The sequence below is a fragment of the Eriocheir sinensis genome, chromosome 35, assembly GCF_024679095.1.
Source record: "Eriocheir sinensis breed Jianghai 21 chromosome 35, ASM2467909v1, whole genome shotgun sequence".
Classification (NCBI taxonomy): Eukaryota; Metazoa; Arthropoda; class Malacostraca; order Decapoda; family Varunidae; genus Eriocheir; species Eriocheir sinensis.
In genome coordinates this window covers 10,106,229-10,126,314 of record NC_066543.1, presented here as the reverse complement: position 1 = coordinate 10,126,314, position 20,086 = coordinate 10,106,229, and the positions used below count along the sequence as shown (strand labels likewise).

The 20,086-nt window shown below is 45.7% G+C and overlaps 1 protein-coding gene across 5 annotated transcripts in view; it reads right to left on the bottom strand.

Moving 5' to 3' along the window:
* The window catches only part of LOC127007366 (uncharacterized), a 45,345-nt gene extending 31,385 nt beyond the window's left edge, over nt 1–13,960 (bottom strand). For 2 of the 5 annotated variants that reach the window (XM_050878255.1, XM_050878258.1), the window contains exon 1: nt 8,216–12,316. In XM_050878255.1, the coding sequence (XP_050734212.1) occupies nt 8,216–10,848 (2,633 nt within the window). In that variant the 5' untranslated portion in view covers nt 10,849–12,316. Of the gene's footprint in view, nt 1–8,215; nt 12,317–13,917 lie in introns of those variants that run through there. The other 3 variants (XM_050878256.1, XM_050878257.1, XM_050878259.1) reach the window with 3 other exon arrangements.
* Nucleotides 13,961–20,086: the final 6,126 nt, after the last annotated feature.

Here is a 20,086-nt window from a genome sequence, read left to right as displayed (position 1 = left end):
TGGTAGTGGTATTGGTGGTGGTGGTGGAGGTGGTGGTGGCGGAGGTGGTGGTGGTGGTGGTGGTCGGGTCACTCGCTTTACAGCCACTCGCTCGCTCTGCTTCAATAAAGGGCAAAGGGTCTGATGGTGGTGGTGGTGGTGGCGGTGACTGGTGACCTTGTTTTTGCGTTACCGTGTGTGTGTGTGTGTGTGTGTGTGTGTGTGTGTGTGTGTGTTTCCTATGACCTCCTCACCTTTCCTTCTTCCTTTTTCCCATACTCTTTCTTCCCCTCTATTTCCTCTTCCACACTTTCTTTTTTCCTCCATTTCCTCCCTTCTGACGTCTCTTCTCTTTTTTTCTCTCCATTATTCAAGTCTCCTCTTCTCTCCCTTTATTGCTCTTTCCGCCATTCTCTACGTCTCTTTCCTCCTCTTCTTTCCTCTCCTCTTCAATCAAATATCTTACCTCTCTTTCATCTACGCATCCCTCTCTCCTCTCCTCTACTCTCCCTCCTGCAATTCTCTTCCGTTTTATTACCTGCCTCTCTCATCCGCTCTCCTCTTCCTTCACCTCCCTCCCCATTGGCTTTCCTCTCCTTTCCTCTCCCTTCACCTCTCTACCTCTCTCCCTTCACCTCTCTCCCCTTCCCTCCGTACTCCTTCCGTTTGTGTAGCTAATTCTGTTTTCACCTCGTCCGCTTTGTGTATTGCAGGGTGTTACGATGTATTGCGCTTGTATTTTTTGGTATTGTTTTGTGTGCACGAGAGAGCGTGGTATTAATTGGTATTAATCAAATAAATGTGTTACAGTGTATTACTGACAGGGGTGTGTGTGAATGTGTGTGTGTGTGTGTGTGTGTGTGTGTGTGTGTGTGTGTGTGTGTGTGTGTGTGTGTGTGTGTGTGTGTGTGTGTGTGTGTGTGTGTGTGTGTGTGTGTGTGTGTGTGTGTGTGTGTGTGTTATGTATTAATACCCTCGGAAATATCCCGTCAGGAACAAGTCGCCAGGTCCTGACGGAATATTTCCGAGGGTATTAAGGGAATTAGGTGATGTACTCAGTGACCCACTAACCGACATCCTTAAGATGTCGGTAAATACTGGCTATGTGCCGAGCCTATGGAAAGTAGCTAATGTGACGCCGATTTTCAAAAAGGGGGACAGGTCAGTTGCATCAAACTATCGCCCAATTAGCTTAACATCGGTTATAGGCAAGATGCTGGTGTCCATAATAGCCAGGTATATTCGTGAGCATTTAGAGAAACATAGCTTAATTCACGACTCGCAGCATGGGTTCACAAAAGGTAGGTCATGCCTCACCAATCTCTTGTCCTTCTACAATAAAGTATTTGAGGCGGTTGACAGAGATGAAAATTATTATGTAATCTATCTTGGTTTTAGTAAAGCGTTTGACAAAGTTCCTCACCAACGACTGTTGCTTAAATTACAGGCTCACGGAGTAGAGGGTAAAGTTTTGAACTGGGTCAAGGCGTGGCTTAGCAATAGGAAGCAAAGAGTGCAAATCAATGGTAAAAGATCTGACTGGGGATGTGTTACAAGTGGGGTCCCACAAGGTTCGGTATTAAGTCCACTTTTGTTTATTATTTATATCAGTGACTTAGATACAGGAATTAGTAGTGATGCTAGTAAGTTTGCAGATGATACCAAGATCGGTAGAGCAATTGAGTCGGATCAGGGCGCTAGTATTCTCCAAGGTGAACTAAACAGATTGTATGACTGGGCGGATAAATGGCAGATGGAGTTCAATGTAGGGAATTGCAGTATTCTGAGTGTAGGTAGGAACAACCCCTCACATAACTATTGCTTAAATGACACTCTCATAAGCAGGTCTGGGTGCGAGAGGGATTTAGGGGTCTTAGTGAGCTCTGATCTCCGTCCAAGGGCACAATGCATTCAAGCTAGAAATCGAGCAAATAGGGTACTGGGATTTATTTCAAGGAGCGTAAGCAACAGAAGCCCCGAAGTCTTCCTCAAACTATATTTAGCATTAGTTAGACCTCATCTTGACTATGCGGTTCGGTTCTGGTCACCTCACTATAGAATGGATATCAAAATGTTAGAATCGGTGCAGAGGAGGATGACTAAGATGATTCAGGGGTTGAGAAACTTGCCATATGAGGAAAGACTCAAACAGTTAAACTTGCATTCTCTAGAAAGGCGAAGGGTGCGTGGAGACATGATCGAGGTTTATAAATGGATGAAGGGCTTTAATAAGGGAGACATTCACAAGGTTTTGTTGGTAAGAGAACCGGGTAGGACACGAAGTAATGGGTTTAAACTGGATAAATTGAAAATTCAGATTCAACAGGGACATAGGCAAAAATTGGTTTACTAACAGGGTTGTGGATGAGTGGAATAGGCTTAGCAGTCATGCGGTGAGTGCCAATACAATTGTCACATTCAAAAATAGATTAGATAAATTCATGGACAGCGATATTAGGTGGCGTTAGATACTCGGAAGCTACACGGGAGCTTAGGTTCAGAGGAGCTGCCTCGTACAGGCCTACCGGCCTCTTGCAGACTCCTATGTTCTTATGTTCTTATGTTCTTATGTGTATTCATCGGAGATATCGACACAATCAATTACCATCACAAACACCACCACCACCACCACAAACACCACCACCACCACCACAAACATCACCACCACCACATCCGTCACCACCACCAGTTCCACCACTACCACGTCCACCGCCACCACCAACACCTCCACTCAGGCGTGTAATGACAGGGTTCGCTACATAACCACGTAGTTCCCAGGGGCACACACACACACACACACACACACACACACACACACACACACACACACACAGAGCAGCAGAAGTAGAAGCAACAGCAGAACCAACAGCAGGGTCAGCGGGGTACAATTGCTTCAGGTGCTGCTGCTGGAGATGTAGGGTCGTAAAATCACGCTTCAAAAGACACAAAGACGAGCAGGAAATGAAACATGTATACGAGTGTTTTTAAGAGGCGCACATAATAACTACTCCAGGACAGATGAGAGAGAAACAACGTTGGTGAGGGTGCTGTAAGGCCGTCTCCTCTTTGACCCTTTGACTGGATATATGTGTTCTCAGAGGTGATGAGTACCTGGGTATCGCTGGTTGATTAATGTGACCACAGTGAGATCAGGTGAACGGTGCTGGTCCTTGTTCTCCTTATTACCTTTCTCTTCTCCTCCTCCTCCTCCTTCCTCTTCTCCATCTCTTCCTCCTCAACGCAATTCTCCATTTCATTCTCCTCCTCCCCCACCTGCTAGTCTTCCTCCTTATCCTTTTCTTCCCTTCTTCCTCCTCCTTCCCTCTTCCTCCTCAGCACAATTCTCCATTTCATTCTCCTCCTACCCCATCTGCTAGTCGTCCTCCTTAACCTTCTCTCCTTCCTCCCCTTCCTCCTCCTTTCCTCGTCTCTTCCTCCTCAGCAGAATTCTCCATTTCATTCTCCTCCTCCCCCACCTGCTAGTCGTCCTCCTTACTCTTCTCTCCTTCCTCCCCTTCCTCCTTCTTCCCTCAATCTCTTCCTACTCAGCACAATCCTCCATTTCATTCTCTTTCTCCCATATCATCTCATCGTTCTCATTATCCTTCCGCTCCTTCCCTTCCTCTGCTGCAAAGGCCACCTCCCCCTACCCCCAAAATGGATAAAGGTGTTCCCAAAGGTGATGACCCGATGACCCCTCCTATCCCCACCTGTGCCCCGCTGATTAATTAATGTCCGCAGTGAGACCAGGTGAGCGAGACGGCCAATATTTCGTTTTTTGGACAGGGGAAGCGGACCAGAGACTAAATTAAAAAAAAATACGAAGACATAATAGCAAACAAACCGCACGAAATATGCCACTAGCGTAAATAAAACAAGGGACGTCAAAGAGATATATCAAATTTAGTCCTCATGCGATATTAAAGCGTTTCCAGGTCAGAGAAGTGGAAAGCAAACACACACTATGATATTTCAGAACGATTATTGCTCTCCGCTGCCCTTCTTTTTCTTTTTTGTTTTTCCGTCATCCTGGTCTGTCTTTGATTCTGTTAGCGCCGCGTTGAACAAGAGGCGGGTCGAGGTGAAGAGCGAACGAGGTGTAATACTTTTTTTTTCCCTACACGATGACATAACAGGAAACAATTTTTTATACCATTTCTTTCCGTCCTCCTTTTTCTTCCTCCACTTCATCAGCCTCGTCTTTCACTCCCTTATTTTCCTCCTCCACCGTATGCTAGTCTTTCAATCCATTTTCTTCCTTTTCCATTTCTCCATCGTCCACCATTCAGTTCCCCTTTTACTCTTCTTCCCCATCGTCATCCCCCAGGAAGATGATGCCTTCTCGTTATCGTACTCCTTTCCTTTGTCCCCTTCCTCCTCCTCCTCCTCGTCCTCCTCTTCCTCCTCTCCTTCCATTCCTTTCTTCTCTACTTCCTTCACCTTGACATAGTTTCCCATTCTCTTCTTCACCTCGTCCTCGCATTCCATTCCTTTCTTCTCAACATCCTTAACCTTGACGTTATATTCCATTCGCTTCACTTCCTCATCATCCTACATTCCTTTCTTCTCTACGTCCTCCATGCACCTTGATATAGTTTCCCATTCCCTTTTGCACCTCCTCATCGCCTTCCATTCCTCCTCCTCCTCCTCCTCGTCCCACGTTACTGGTACCGTACACGTCTTCAGCCTTTCCTCTGGCGCAGTAGCTCCCTCGAGAACGTTCTTGTGGGGTTCGCCGCCGCCGCCGCGTTCGCTCGTCAAGTGTTATTGTCTCTCTTAATACGTAGCGCCATGCATCTCCCTTTGTTGTTGTTGGTGCAATAGTCGTGTTAGTGTGATAATGATGACGGTGGAGGTGTGTGTGTGTGTAATAATAGTGATGGGAGTGATAATAATAATGATGATGATAATAACAACAGCAACAATACACTACGTTTCCTCCCACGAAAGTCATCCTCCTGCTGCTGTTGTTGTTCCCCTTTAAAGCATCATCTTCCTCGGCCGGGCTTCGTGAATCTTGAAAACCTGGCGGCGAGGCGAGCGAAGTTATTTATGTCGAGGATGTGCGTGTGGAGAGGGAGGTGAAACATTAAGGCGCGGGAAGGATCTCTGTGTTGTCCTCTAAGTGAATGAATGGAAGGATGAATGAATGAGTAGGTAGGTAAAGGAGGGAAGGGCGTGGAAAGAATGTGAAATAGAGAAAGAAATGAAGACAGAATCAAAGGCGGGATGAGTAACTAATTGGGTCGGTAAAGAAAGATAATGGGAAGAATGTGTGATAGAGAAAGAAAGACAATAAAGGCGGGATGAGTTACTAAATGGGTAGATAAAGGAAGATAATGGGAAGAATGTGAGATAGAGAAGGAAATAAAGACAATAAAAGGTGAGATGAGTGACTAAATGGGTAGGTAAAGGAAGATAATGGGAAGAATGTGAGATAGAGAAGGAAATAAAGACAATAAAAGGTGAGATGAGTGACTAAATGGGTAGGTAAAGGAAGATAATGGGAAGAATGTAAAATAGAAAAAGAAATAGACAGAATAAAAGGCGAGATGAGTGACTGAAAGGATAGGTAATGGGAAAAGAATAGAAGAACAGGGAAAGAATGAGGAATGGAGAGAGAAAGTAAAATAAATAAGAAAGAACGAAAGCAATTAGTAGGTAAAGAATATCATATCATGAAAAAGAGGAAGAAAGAAAGTAAGAAAGAAGGAAAGAAAGAAAAAAAAAGAGAAAAAAGAAGAAACGCAGAAGTAAAGATGAACGAATAGGAAAGATAAAAAATTAAGGAGAAAATGAAGAAATTAAAAAAAATAAATCAAACAAAAAACAAAAGAAAGAAAGTAAGAACAGAATCTGCAGAAAGAAAAGTAAAAGATCATCAAAACAAATGAAAAAAAGGAAAGAAAGGAAGGGAAAGTAAAAACAAGATGAAGAGAGGAATAAAGAGAAAATCAACGGAAGAAAGAAACATAAAAACAACGGAAGAAAGAAAGAAAGAAAAAGCTGAAGGAAAAATTGCAAAAGAAAGAAAGAAAGAAAGAAAGAGAGAATACTAGTGAAAGAAAAAAAAAGAGAGTAGTAAAGACCCACAGACAGGAACGCATTATCCCCCCCCAGGCGGTCATGTCTTCAAGTAAAACAAACAAACTACGAAAAACATCAACACCCGCCGGCCTCAACGCTCCGAGATCCCACACGTGCGAGGGTGCGGCGACTGACGACCAACGCTACTGCCAACCAACCTCGAGGCACCCAACATAGCAGGAAAAATAACAACGGTACTGCCAGCCAACCTCGAGGCACCCAACATAGCAGGAAAAATAACAACGCTACTGCCAACCAACCTCGAGGCACCCAACATAGCAGGAAAAATAACAACGGTACTGCCAGCCAACCTCGAGGCACCCAACATAGCAGGAAAAATAACAACGCTACTGCCAACCAACCTCGAGGCACCCAACATAGCAGGAAAAATAACAACGGTACTGCCAGCCAACTAGTAAGTACCAACCGTGAAAGATAAATAGGTACTCACTGTCCACCAACTTGTAACTTCCAGCCGTGCAAGGAAATTGGCAACGTTACTGTCTACCACGGAGGAAAAATAGGAACGTTACTGTCTACCACGGTGGAAAAATAGGAACGTTACTGTCTACCACGGTGGAAAAATAGGAACGTTACTGTCTACCACGGTGGAAAAATAGGAACGCTACTGTCTACCACGGTGGAAAAATAGGAACGTTACTGTCTACCACGGAGGAAAAATAGGAACGTTACTGTCTACCACGGAGGAAAAATAGGAACGTTACTGTCTACCACGGTGGAAAAATAGGAACGTTACTGTCTACCACGGAGGAAAAATAGGAACGTTACTGTCTACCACGGAGGAAAAATAGGAACGTTACTGTCTACCACGGTGGAAAAATAGGAACGTTACTGTCTACCACGGTGGAAAAATAGGAACGTTACTGTCTACCACGGTGGAAAAATAGGAACGTTACTGTCTACCACGGTGTAAAAATAGGAACGTTACTGTCTACCACGGTGGAAAAATAGGAACGTTACTGTCTACCACGGTGGAAAAATAGGAACATTTTGTCTACCACGGAGGAAAAATAGGAACGTTACTGTCTACCACGGTAGAAAAATAGGAACGTTACTGTCTACCACGGTAGAAAAATAGGAACGTTACTGTCTACCACGGTGGAAAAATAGGAACGTTACTGTCTACCACGGAGGAAAATAGGAACGTTACTGTCTACCGCGGAGGAAAATAGGAACGTTACAGTCTACCACGGAGGAAAAATGGGAACGTTACTGTCTACCACGGAGGAAAAATAGGAACGTTACTGTCTACCACGGTGGAAAAATAGGAACGTTACTGTCTACCACGGAGGAAAAATAGAAACGTTCCTGTCCACTACGCAAAAAAAAAAAGAAACGTTACTGTCTACACCGAAGGAAAAAAGAAAAAAAAAAGAAAAAAAAATCTTGGCAACCAAACTAGTCTAAAACAAAACAATTGAACGGTTAAATAAATAAATATATAGGGAAAAGAAAAAAAATAAAGAAACAAAGAAAACAAGAAAGGGTTAAGGAGGGCAAGAAATGAGGAAAGAAGGAAAGAATGTGCGTGTGCGCGTGTGTGTGTGTGTGTGTGTGTGTGTGTGCTTTGGCAACGATGTTAAAACTATTTGCTGCTGTTTCGGAGTGCTTTTCGGACGCCTTGTTAATGTTGTTGTTGTTGTTGTTGTTGTTGTTGTTGTTGTGCACAATACAAATAGACATCGCTGGAGGTTTCGCCATTTCCCCTCGTACACCTTTTCCCCGTCTCAGTTTTCCCTCCCTGCCTTCTGAAAGAGCTTCATGATGCAAACGAATGCTGAAGTTTTGCACTTTGAACGAATAATTTTCTTTTCTTATTTTCTCCCACTTATCATTCAGTTTCCTCACATGCCGTTTCCTTTTCCTTCAATCTTATCTGTAAAGTAGTCGTATGGTCTTAGTAAGGAGAGTTATTACCTGTCTTCTGTCTTATAAGAAAAGTTCATATTAGCATGTATAAAAAAATCTCTATAAAGTGTAATCAAGATAGTTACAGTCTCGCAGCCCACAGCCTTACAGACACACAGCCTCACAGACGAATACATAGCTTCTTAACTCCACAGCTTCCACCTGTCCCAAATACGTGGAGAGGCAAACACACAGCCAAACACCCCACAGCCTCACTTACCCGTCACTTCTCATCGGCTCCAGCTTCTCTTGCGGCTGTTGATGAGGCTCCTGCTGCTGCTCTAGTTGTTGCTGTTGTTGTTGTTGTTCCTGCTGTTGTTGAGGTTGCTGCTGCTGTTCTTGATGGTTTTGCTGCTGTTGACTTTGCAGCTGTCCTTTCTCCTCCCTCTTCTTCTCCTTCTCCTCCTCCTCCTCCTCCCCTTCCTCCTCCTCCTCCTCTTCCTCCTTCTCCTCCTCCTCCTTCTTCCTATCCCCCTTCTCCTTCTCCACCATCAACTTTTTAGCCTCCTCCTTTTCCTCCTCCTCCTTCTCCTTTTCCTCCTCTTCCTCCTCCTCCTCCTCCTCCTCCTCCTCCTCTTCTATTTTCTCGTCCTTCTCATCCACTTTCTCCGTCTCAGCATCAGGCTCCGCCTCCACCTCCTCCTCCTCCGTCATAACTTCCAACTCTTCCTCCTCCCCCTTCAGGACGTTCTGCTCTTCTTTCTCTTGATCTTCATTCCTTTTTTCAATTTCTGTTTTTTTCCCTTCTTGATACTTCGCCTCCTCGCCATCCTTTTTCTTCTTCCTCCACCACCTGGGGTCCTCCACGACAGGGCGGCGCGGGCCGGTCTTGCCTCCGCCAGACTGCTGCAGCTGCGCCTCCAGATTGTCGATGATGGCCGACAAGAAGTGGTCCAGCTCCTGGATGGACGCTGTCGTGGGAAGTTTTCCAGGAAGATCCTGACAACTTGAACTTTTGGCCCGTTGCTGCTGCTGCTGCTCCTGCTCCGAGCCCTCGGCCGCCTCGCACACCTTCCCAGGGTCAGGCGTTCTGTAGTGGCCGAGGGACCTAGGACCCTCCTCAGTGCTGTAGGCTTTGGCCAGGAACCCCCGCCCCCGCCCGCAGGTGTGGGGAACAAACTGACTCTGTGGGGAGGGGCGCATCCTAGAGCCTTCCAGAGAGGCTTGTGACCTGAGCACCTTGTGTGGGCTAACGGTGCGGGCCGTGACCCCCGGGGAGCTCGGGCAGCGGTGGTGACGCCGGATGCTTGGCGTCCGGGTCAGCAGCACCTCCCGGGAACTGTCGCTGCGGGTGAGGGCGGCCGGCAGGTCAGTCTTGGGTCTGGGTTTGTCTGTATTTTTGAGGATCGGTTTGATCCTTGGCTCGTTGCTAGGTGACACCTGCTGGGGACACGGGACACAAGGCTGCTCCTCCTGTTCGCTAATCCTGCCGGGGCAGCGCCGCACCGCTCCGTCCCTCACTAGGCACTCCTCGAAGGATGTGGCACGAGGCGTCTTCCGCGTCGGCCGTTCAAACGGCTCTGTGACTTCAATGCTTCTTTTATCCTTGGCGAAGGCCTCCCGTCGCCGACGCAGTGCAAGACTTGCAGCCGGCTCCCTTCCTTCTCCAGGGCTTCGCTTCTGGCCAGCCAGCCCGGTGTCGCATTTCCACACTTCGGGGTCGTTTCCCGGGGTTCTGCCCACAGCGTCGCCATTCTTCACTCTGCTGCTGCCGTCCCCAGGACTCACAGAGGCGGAGGCAGGCCTCCAGCCACCCTCCCTGCGCTGGGAGTCGTCGCCATTCTTCACTCTGCTGCTGCCGTCCCCAGGACTCACAGAGGCGGAGGCAGGCCTCCAGCCACCCTCCCTGCGCTGGGAGTCGTCGCCATTCTTCGCTCTGCTGCTGCCGTCCCCTGGACTCACAGAGGCGGAGGCAGGCCTCCAGCCTCCCTCCCTGCGCTGGGTTGGGCGGGCGTCCACGTGGTTCCCAAAAGAAATTTCTTGCGGTCGGCTGAGTCCTGCGCTACTCCGTCCCTTCCCTTCTTTGTCCGAGTCTGTGGAATCACTGCAGGAGTCCGTGGACCCCAGGGCTGCCTCCCTCACCCTGTGCGGATTTGGGATCCGTATTGCACGTTTCCTCTTCAGGCCGCCGCCTTTGGGAATCCCCATTTCCTCGACTGGCGGAGGCGGAGGCGGCGGTGGCGGCGGTGTAATTTGGCACTGGAACAAGCCGTCTCGTTCCCACACCTCGGAGCCCCAGTTCTGCCTCTTGTCTGACCGCCGCTCAAACAAGTCCTTGGAGGATAGCATGTCTTCGCTGGCGGAGCGCCGCCCACGCATGGGCAGCGGCGGCGGTGCCAGGAGGTTGCTGGAGGCTGGTCGGTCAGCCAAAGCGGAGGAGGAGCGCGGAGGGTCCAAGTCCAAGTTGAGAAGATCGTCTTTGCTTTTGGATCGGTGCCCGAAGATCCTCTGCAGAAGGTTGGGTTTTTTGCATTCGGGTTCCTCAAAGGATCTAGAGATCCTGATACCAACGAGCCTCTTGGCTGGGTAGCCCTGAGGCTGCGGACCAACCCGCACCTCCCGCCGCACCACCAGGTTCTCCATGCCATCGTCCATCCTCTCGTACTTGGCCTGCAGCTCGTCCAGGCGGCGGTGGAGGCTGTCGCTGCGGCACACCAGCTCCAGCAGGTCAAGATCTTGTTCCATGGCCTCGGCTTGCGCGTCGTGCATCGTGGCCCGCTTCTTGGCCTGGAGCAGGGTGGACTGCTGCAGTGGGACATAGATAGGCCGCTTGTCTCCTGAGGAGGCAGGCCGCGGGGGTGTGGCCCTATCCTCCCGACTCTTCTTCTCCAGACGAAACACCTTGGAGAACATGATGACGATGTGAGCAGCTCTCCCTCGCCCTCTCTCACTTTCCTCCTGGTGAAGCCGTCTGTTCCTTAATGGACCATTGCTGGTTCTCTCTGGCTCTCGGTCACGTCGTCCTAAGTCATGTTATCAGCGTGATGGACCCACTGCTCAGAGCACCGCCAGTCCGCGTCCCTCCCCATTAATTATTCGCTGATGGCGCGCTTTTCCCGGCGCCTCGATCTTCTCTCCGGCGTCCCGCAGCGTGTGGGTCCGTAATGACGCCTCACAAGCCTTGCCTACCTTCAGGAGAAAACTTTACGGTTCGCCGTGACAATAAACAACACATTCACCTCGACGAACACCGCTCATGATATAGAGTCATAGACTTTCATTTCTTCCTCCTCATCCGCCTCCTTTTACTGCCTCCGCCTTTTCTTTCCCTTCCTCCTCAGCTTTTGTTTCGCACAGTAAATCATCAGCAGTTTTTTACTTCTGCCGCACTTTTTCTCTGCCTTTTCTCGGGTTTCTGTTTTTAGCGACTCGTATAACAGTTTGCCAGATGAGGACGTCCATTAGTAGGCCTTGCCAGTGAAAGGGCCTCCCCCTCTCCCCCCATCTCTCTCTCTCTCTCTCTCTTACTGGGATGAGTCAAAAATAAGGTATTCGAGCAAACAGAGAAAATGTGAGGGAAAAATATGAGTGTAGCTGAAAGAGATAACAATCAAATGCATGTGAGAGAGAGAGAGAGAGAGAGAGAGAGAGAGAGAGAGAGAGAGAGAGAGAGATACATCATAAGTGCTGACATCATGGCTTCATCATCAACTCTAATTAATCCTTGATGCTAATGGTGGTGGTGATGATAGTGGTGGTGGTATGACAATGGTGGTGGTGGTGGTGGTGGTCGTTAAGTGGAGGTGGAAGATAAGGCAATGGTCGTCGTAGAACGTGAGTGTGCGGAGATGATAGTGACGAAGGTGGTGGTGGTGGTGGAAATGGTGGTGGAAGTGATGGTGATGGTGGTTGAGTGGGTGGTGGAGGAAGTGACAAGGGAATGATATGGCGTGGGCAGAGAGTTCAGAATTGTAGTAGCAGTAGTAGTCGTAGTAGTAGAAGTAGTAGTAACATTAGTAATAGCAGTAGTAGTAATAGTATGAGATGCCTTATCTTGTGCAAACAGATAACTCTTCCTTCTCCTCCTGCTACAAGAACATTTCGGTTATTAAGAAGATAAAAAATACTCCTACCAGTAATATAAGCAAGACAGTGATTGTAACATTGATAAAAATAATGAAAAAAAAATAGAAGAAGAAGAAGAAGAAGAAGAAAAAGAAGAAGAAAAGAAAAACAAAAAGAACAAAAACAAGTGAAAAAAGGAAAAGAAAAACAAGAACAAGAAGATGATGATGATGATTTAAATGATGATAAAGAGGAGGGAAGAAGATGAAGAAAAAGAGGAGCCATAACATCACCATCACCAAAAAAAAAAAAAAAGCTGCCAACATCACCCACACCACCACCACCACCACCACTACCACAACCATCATCACCACCATCACCACCACCACCACCATCAACAACAACAACAACAACAACACAAAATATCCTGTTGCCATGTTTGACACTGGTTGGTCCTCCTCCATCTCCTCCTCCTCCTCCTCCTCCTCCTTCTCCCTCCCCGCTGATGCTAGTGCGTGGTGCCAAGTGGGCGAGGCACCTATACGGGTGTGGCACTAGGGGGGAGGGGGGAGGGGGGAGAGGGGGAGGAGGAGGAGGGGGAGACGGGGGGGGGGGGGGATGAAGGGGTTGAAGTGCCACCAAGGGACACACACACACACACACACACACACACACAATTATTAATAAGGTGTCTGATTAATTAACTCCGAAGGGATTGGTAATGGCGTCTGACCGTCTGATTGCTTGTTTGTCTGTTTGTCTGTCTGTCTGTCTGCGTATCTAGGTGTTTATCCATGTGTCTGTCTGCATCTCTGTCCGTCTGTCTGTTTTTCTTTATCAGCCTGTCTGTTTGTCTGTCTGTCTATCTTTCTGTCTGTCTGTGTTTGCCTGTCAGATTCTCATTTTTTCTTTCTTTCTTTCCTTCTTTCTTTCTTACTTTTTCACTTCCTGTATCTTTCATGCTCTCTCTCTCTCTCTCTCTCTCTCTCTCTCTCTCTCTCTCTCTCTCTCTCTCTCTCTCTCTCCCCCTTCAGAACGTTGTTTGTTTTGATAGCGATCTGGAGTCAGAGAAATGAAGTTTAATAGGAGGTATGTCTTCCTTCTCTCTCTCTCTCTCTCTCTGTGTTTCCGGGGTGAGAATGCAACTTTTTTTCGTCATTTGTTTGTTTGTTGTTTTTTCTCTCTTATTAACTTGTCCACTTCATCCACTTCTCTAAATTGATGTAAAACTATTCTCCTTTTTTTTGGCTATTACATTTTCATTTTTCTGTCATAATTTGCATCTTTATTCTTTTCTTTATCTTTTTCCATCCCTTTTCTTTTACTCGGTTTTGATTTCCTTGTCCATGTCTCTGTTTGCTCTGTCTGTCTCTGTTTATCTGTCTGTCTGTCTGTCTGTTTTTCCTACTCTCTATATCTCTGTTTCTTCCGCTTTACTGTTTTACTCATTTATTCACCTCTCTCTCTCTCTCTCTCTCTCTCTCTCTCTCTCTCTCTCTCTCTCTCTCTCTCTTCCTCTTTAATTGCCTTTCCATCCTTTTCTTCATTCTTTACCTTGAGTTCTATTCTTTTGTCATGTCACTCTGTACCTTTAATAAGTCTCTCTCTCTCTCTCTCTCTCTCTCTCTCTCTCTCTCTCTCTCTCTCTCTCTCTCTCTCTCTCTCTCTCTCTCTCTCTGCACTTTTTTTTTAACTTCTCGCTGCAAAATATTTAATAAACTTTTTTCTGCCACTTTTTTTCATTAGTTTCTTTTTCAATTATCGCGTCAGTAGTTTCCCGTTTCACTGAACTTTCTCTCTTTTTCTGGCGCAGTTGTGAATCAGGCGACGGGAGGTAAAGCGAAGCGAGGAGGAGGAGGAGGAGGCGGAGAGGAGCGGATGAGGGGAACACACACACACACACACACACACACGCACACACACGCGGACGTCCTTCCCCTCACAAAGCCAGGTACAGACTGACATACTGAACGACCACCACCACCACCACCACCATCTCCTCTCCCCTCGCTTACTCCCCTCAGAGCCACAGCATCCATCCTCCCCCCCTCCTTCCTTCTCTCCCCTCACTACCTTCCTGTCTCTCCCTCCTCCTCATGTGTCTCCCCTCACTCCCCCTTCCTCTCCCCTTACCACACTCGCGCCTCTCTGTCCCTCTAATCATCTCCCTCAACCTCCCCTCATTTCCACACGTGTCTCTCCCCCCCTCTCTCCCTCCTTCTCCCCTTCTCCCCTGCTCCCTTCCCTTCTTCCCACCCTCACGCACATCTTTCTCATATCCCCTCACGGCTTCCCTATACGTTATTTTTTTGCTCTTCCTTCCTCCTCCTCTTCCTCTTCCTCCTCCTCTCCCTCCTCCTCCTCCTGGTCACATTCCTGCATCCGCTAGTTCATTTTTTCCCTCCATCTTCTCCGTCTTCCTCCCTCGTCTTCACATTTTTCCTAACTATCATCTCTTCCTCATCTGCATAGTCTGCACGTACACACACACACACACACACACACACACACACATAAACCTTGCCTCCCCCTCCTCCTCCTCCTCCTCTTCATTTATCCATCCTTTGCCTTCCAACTCATCTTTTCTCTCCTCATTTTCCTCTCACAATACGTCCTTTTATCTTCTCATCTCGTTTCCTCCTCTCTCTCTCTCTCTCTCTCTCTCTCTCTCTCTCTCTCTCTCTCTCTCTCTCTCTCTCTCTCTCTCTCTCTCTCTCTCTCTCTCTCTCTCTCTCTCTCTCTCTCTTGTTTTCCTCGTCCTCCTCCTCCTTCTCCTTAAGCTCCTCATCATTCCCTTTTCCATTTCTCTTCTCATTCCAGTTGTCGTTTTCAGCAAAATTATCTTCTTCTTTCTCAATTTCGTCTTCATCTATTTTCATCTTTTACGGTCGTTTCCTTCTCATTTTACTCCTCCTTCTCCTCCTCTTTCTCTTTATCTTCCTCTCTTCTCCATACCCTTCCATTACGCCTCCTCGGTAATTTCACTTCTTCCTTTCCCTTTCTCTTTTCTCCTTTTCCCTCTAATTCATCACCCTTTACTTCCTCCCATCCTCCTTTCCTCCCTCCCTTCCCTTCCTCTCCCTTTTCCCTCCCATTCACCATCTTTTACTCCTTCCTCCCTACTTCCTTCCCTTCCCTTTCCCTCCCATTCATCACCCTTTACTTCCTCCCTTCCTCCCTCCTCCCCTCTCTCCCTCCCTCCCTCTCTTGCGTGTCACCTTTCATAGTTCGTTTTCATTGCCTTAAAAATAAAGTTGAGTAAACGTCACATTTAGCAGACGTTTACTTAAGCCTCGTTAGTGACGGTAACAGAGGAGCGTTAATCTTTAAGTCGACTGATGATTTATATTGCGTTTTTTACTCCTTCAGTGATTATTCAGCATTATGTGGAAGTGGCGATGTTATTACTCTTTTTTTTTTTTTGCATATAGTAAAGAAATTATGACATTCTCTAAAAAAAAATATTTAATGATAATGGGTGTATGATGACGTAATAATGATAATGATGGAAGTAGCAACAACAACAACAACAACAAATCAAATCAACAAAAACAAAAAACAAAAAACATCAATAAAAACAACAACAAACACGACAACGATCCAAACAGCAAAAACACCATCACCAATAATAATAATAATAATAATAATAATAATAATAATAATAATAATAATAATGATACTTCTACTACTACCACTAATAATAATAATAATACAGATGTTCGCTTGCAATAATATTAGCTTCTGCTCTTCTTACTTCTACATTTTCTAATACATATCGCGCTGGAAAAATATTTGGTGAAGATTATGATTACCTTATTATCATTATTATTATTTTCATTACTATTACCATTATTATTATTATTATTATTATTATTATTATTATTATTATTATTATTATTATTATTATTATTATTATTTTATTATATACACATCGTCAGGTAACAGCCCCACGCATTTTTATTTATTTATATACTTACTGATCTATTATTCATACTCCTGAACGGCACTCTCGTAATCCTCCGAGTGTGTGTGTGTGTGTGTGTGTGGGTGTGTGTGTGTGGGTGTGTGTGGGTGTGTATGTGTGTTTATGTATATATATCTTTCTACTCCTCTCTCTCTCTTTATCTCTTTATCTATCGTATCTTCACGCTTTCAAGGTAATATAGATGCGTGAAATACCCTTTAATAAACTGAAGTTATGACGCTGCATTGGACAAGGCGTTATGAAGTTATGGTAATTCCCTCCTCTTCCTTCTCTTCCTCCTTTCCTTTCTTCACTCTTTTCTTTTCGCTCTTTCTTCTCTCCTTCACTATAACTCATCCTTGCTGTTCTGTACTCGCAAAGGGGACGAAAGAAAAAAAGGAAGGGAGAGGCAAAGGAGGAGGAGAAAAAGGAGGAGAAAGAGGAGGAGGAGGAGGAGGAGAAGGAGAGATGGAAACGTTTTAAATGTATGACCATGATAGGGTGACAGAGAGAGAGAGAGAGAGAGAGAGAGAGAGAGAGAGAGAGAGAGAGAGAGAGAGAGAGAGAGAGAGAGAGAGAGAGAGAGAGAGAGAGAGAGAGAGAGAGAGAGAGAGAGAGAGAGAGAGAGAGAGAGAGAGAGAGAGAGAATGCAGAGAGAGAGAAACAGACACACAGGCAGACAGACATGTAAACACAGAGACATACATATTAAAACTGCCAGAGAGGAAGAGGATGAGAGACAGAAGAAAGAAGAGAGAAAAAATTTAAAAAAATCTAGAAAGAAAGAAGTAAAACAATGCCTATCTACCAGTCCCTTCCTCCCCCTCCTTAATCCCCCGTCACCCAAACACCTACCATCACCTTCACCATCACCACCACCACCACCACCATCACTGCCACTCGCCGTCACAAACCCACCGCCACTCTTAAAGTAATGCGATTTGGGACCAACACACGGGGACGCTTCCCCTCGCCTCCCCGCGGTAAATGACGGGGAAAGAGGCGCGTCCCTTCCCTCATGTGACCAAGAGACGCAGTTTGGAGCGAAAAAAAATACCTGGCGAGAGAGAGAGAGAGAGAGAGAGAGAGAGAGAGAGAGAGAGAGAGAGAGAGGTAAACGAATGAATAGTATAATTGATTGATGAGGACGGTGATGTTTGCGTGTGTGTGTGTGTGTGTGTGTGTGTGTGTGTGTGTGTGTGTGTGTGTGTGTGTGTGTGTGTGTGTGTGTGTGTGTGTGTTTAACGAAGCTTATTTCTGAAGGAATTTATTTTCTGTTCCATTTAAATGTTAGAATAAAAGACTGTAAGGGGCTATGACTAGTGGTGCAGAAAGAGGAGGAGGAGGAGGAGGAGGAGGAGGAGGAGGAGGAGGAGGAGGAGGAGGAGGAGGAGGAGGCAGAAAAATATACATGTTTTCAGTGGTGGGAATGGTAGTCTTACTGAAGGAGGAGGAAGACAAGAGATAGAGGAGGAGGAGGAGGAGGATACGAAGGGTATGCAGAAGACTTGAAATGAAAGAAGGAGAGAAGGAAGGAAGGAAGGAAGGAAGTGGGTGGAGAGAGAGGAGGAGAACATGGAATAGAGAAAGCAGGGAATAAAGAAAGATAGAGAATAAAGTTAGAAATTGAAGTAAAAAAATAGAACTTGAAGCGAAGTGAATAAGGGAGTGGAGGAGAGCAAAAAAATGAAAGGGAAGAGCAGAACAAAGGAGACACCAAGGAGAGAGAAGACAGAGAAGTGAAGTGACATGGAGAGAAAAAAAAAAGAAGAACGACAAAAAAATAAAAGTGGAGGATGACACATAAAAATTATTCATTGCGCCACGGAAACACACACGGAGAAAGAAAGAAAGAAAAAAAAAAAAAGGACGCAAAACACAAAACAAACACGGGACACCGAAAAATTCCTCACCTGTCATTCCAGCCACTCGCAGGTGACAGGTAGCAGGTAGGTGTTTTCCAGGGCAGGTGAGTGCTTCCATTTTTCACCTGGCATAGAGAAGTGACAGGCAAGATAAGATGCGTCGGTGCTGCACTGTGGGTCGGCGGGGTACGCGAGGCGGGGGCGTGACGGGGAGTGGGAGGACAGACGGAAAAATGAGGCAAAGGTGAAAAACAGAACTAGAGTGGGATAGACAAACACTGAATAAAGTAAAGTCCGTATATTCTATGGAAAGTAACAGAGAAAGAACGAGTAGCTAGACAATGATACACAGATAGATTATATTACAGATACGGATTATTTGGGTCGAGGTGACGTGGTTTGGGGGCGTGAGAGGGGAAAGGGAAGACGGTAAAGGAAGGTAGAGATGAATTACATAGAACTAGACAGACGGAAATATGAGATAAAGGTGTATTACAGAGAACTAAAGAAAAGCATACTGATAAAAGATAAGGTGCAGATACTAAAGGTTGGGATAATTGATTCGGGGGCTTTATATGGGAAAAAAGGGGAAACAAAAAAAGGAGGTAGATTTGAATTACAGATAACAAGATAAAAGTACAGATATATAATACAGATTGTGTGGGTCGGGGTACGTGATAGGGTGAAAGGGAAGATAAAAAAGTGAGGTAGAGATGAATAACAGAGAATTGATGTTTGATGTAGACTTTGTGGATCGGGGGTATACGTGTTGCGAGGGCGTGATGTGGTTAGGTAAGACAGACGGAAAAATGAGTTAGAGATGAATTGAAAAGAACTAGACAGAGATACACTGATAGATACATGATACAGCTTTTGTTTTCCAGGGCTGGTGGCTTATACATTCAATTGTAATCTGTTAAGCACCCAGCATTCCGTTTTCTTTTTATTTTCAGTCTCTTTTTCTGCGCATTCAGGGGCAAACCTTAACCCCTTGACTGCGGATTTCCTACAGTCAGACCTCACCAAGCTACAGGAATGGAACAAAAAGTGGCTGCTACAGTTCAATGAAGAAAAATGTAAAGTCCTGCACCTTGGGAGAGGATATCCAGCACACCAATACCACATGGAAAACACTCAACTATCCACCACAGACAGAGAAAGACCTGGGACTACCGGACTACCACTGAAAGCCAAACTCGTGCCAATCGCAGCGGATGGGTTAAAAAAATGGCACCACTGTAACACCAAATTCGTACAACTGCGTTCGTGTGCTATTCTCTGAGTATTTCATAGCTGATTTTCTTGTTTTTAGTTCCTGTCTAAAAATCTAATATTCGCTGACGTTAAAATAATGACATTCTACGTTTGTCTGACCGTGTTTAAACTGTATTGAAAAGGAGAACTGGGGGAGTGTGCTGGAAAAGAAGAGAGAGAGAGAGAGAGAGAGAGAGAGAGAGAGAGAGAGAGAGAGAGAGAGAGAGAGAGAGAGAGAGAGAGAGAGAGAGAGAGAGAGAGAGAGAGAGAGAGAGAGAGAGAGAGAGAGAGAGAGAGAGAGAGAGAGAGAGAGAGAGAGAGAGAGAGAGAGAGAGAGAGAGAGAGAGAGAGGAGAGAGAGAGAGAGAGAGATCTCTCTTTTTTTCGTCTATTTTAGAGAGAGAAGAGAGAGAGAGAGAGAGAGAGAGAGAGAGAGAGTATTGATGAACTACTCTTCCCGGAACTATAAAAAACAAACATAAAAAACAGATCGCAGGATAAAAGGGAGGAGGAAGATTAAAAAAGGAAGAGAAAAAAAGGATTTGGTTTAAACTAGGAAAGCCTTGCGTCAGTGATTACAGGAACATTGTAATTTTTCACCTTTATGAAGTGTGCGTCTTTATGATATGTGTGTGTGTGTGTGTGTGTGTGTCCAGGTAAGAGAGGTAGGACAGGTGACATTTACAGAACGGTAATTACTTTCACTAATTAACCACACTCTGGGGAGACGATCCATGGCGACAGCTTCTGTACACTTAAGGTTGTTTTGCGATGTTATTTATTTGCTTATTTATTCCATCACCAACTTGTTCATTTATTTAGCATTCTTTATTTGTATTCATCAGCGAGGCAGTACATGGATGAAAACTTTAAAGAATATACTAAGTTAAAGCCGATAGACGAGATTAAGATTGTGGTTTTGATAGTAGTAGTAGTAGTAGTAGTAGTAGTAGTAGTAGTAGAAAATAGTATACAAACTTAAACGTATTCTTATTTATCAACTT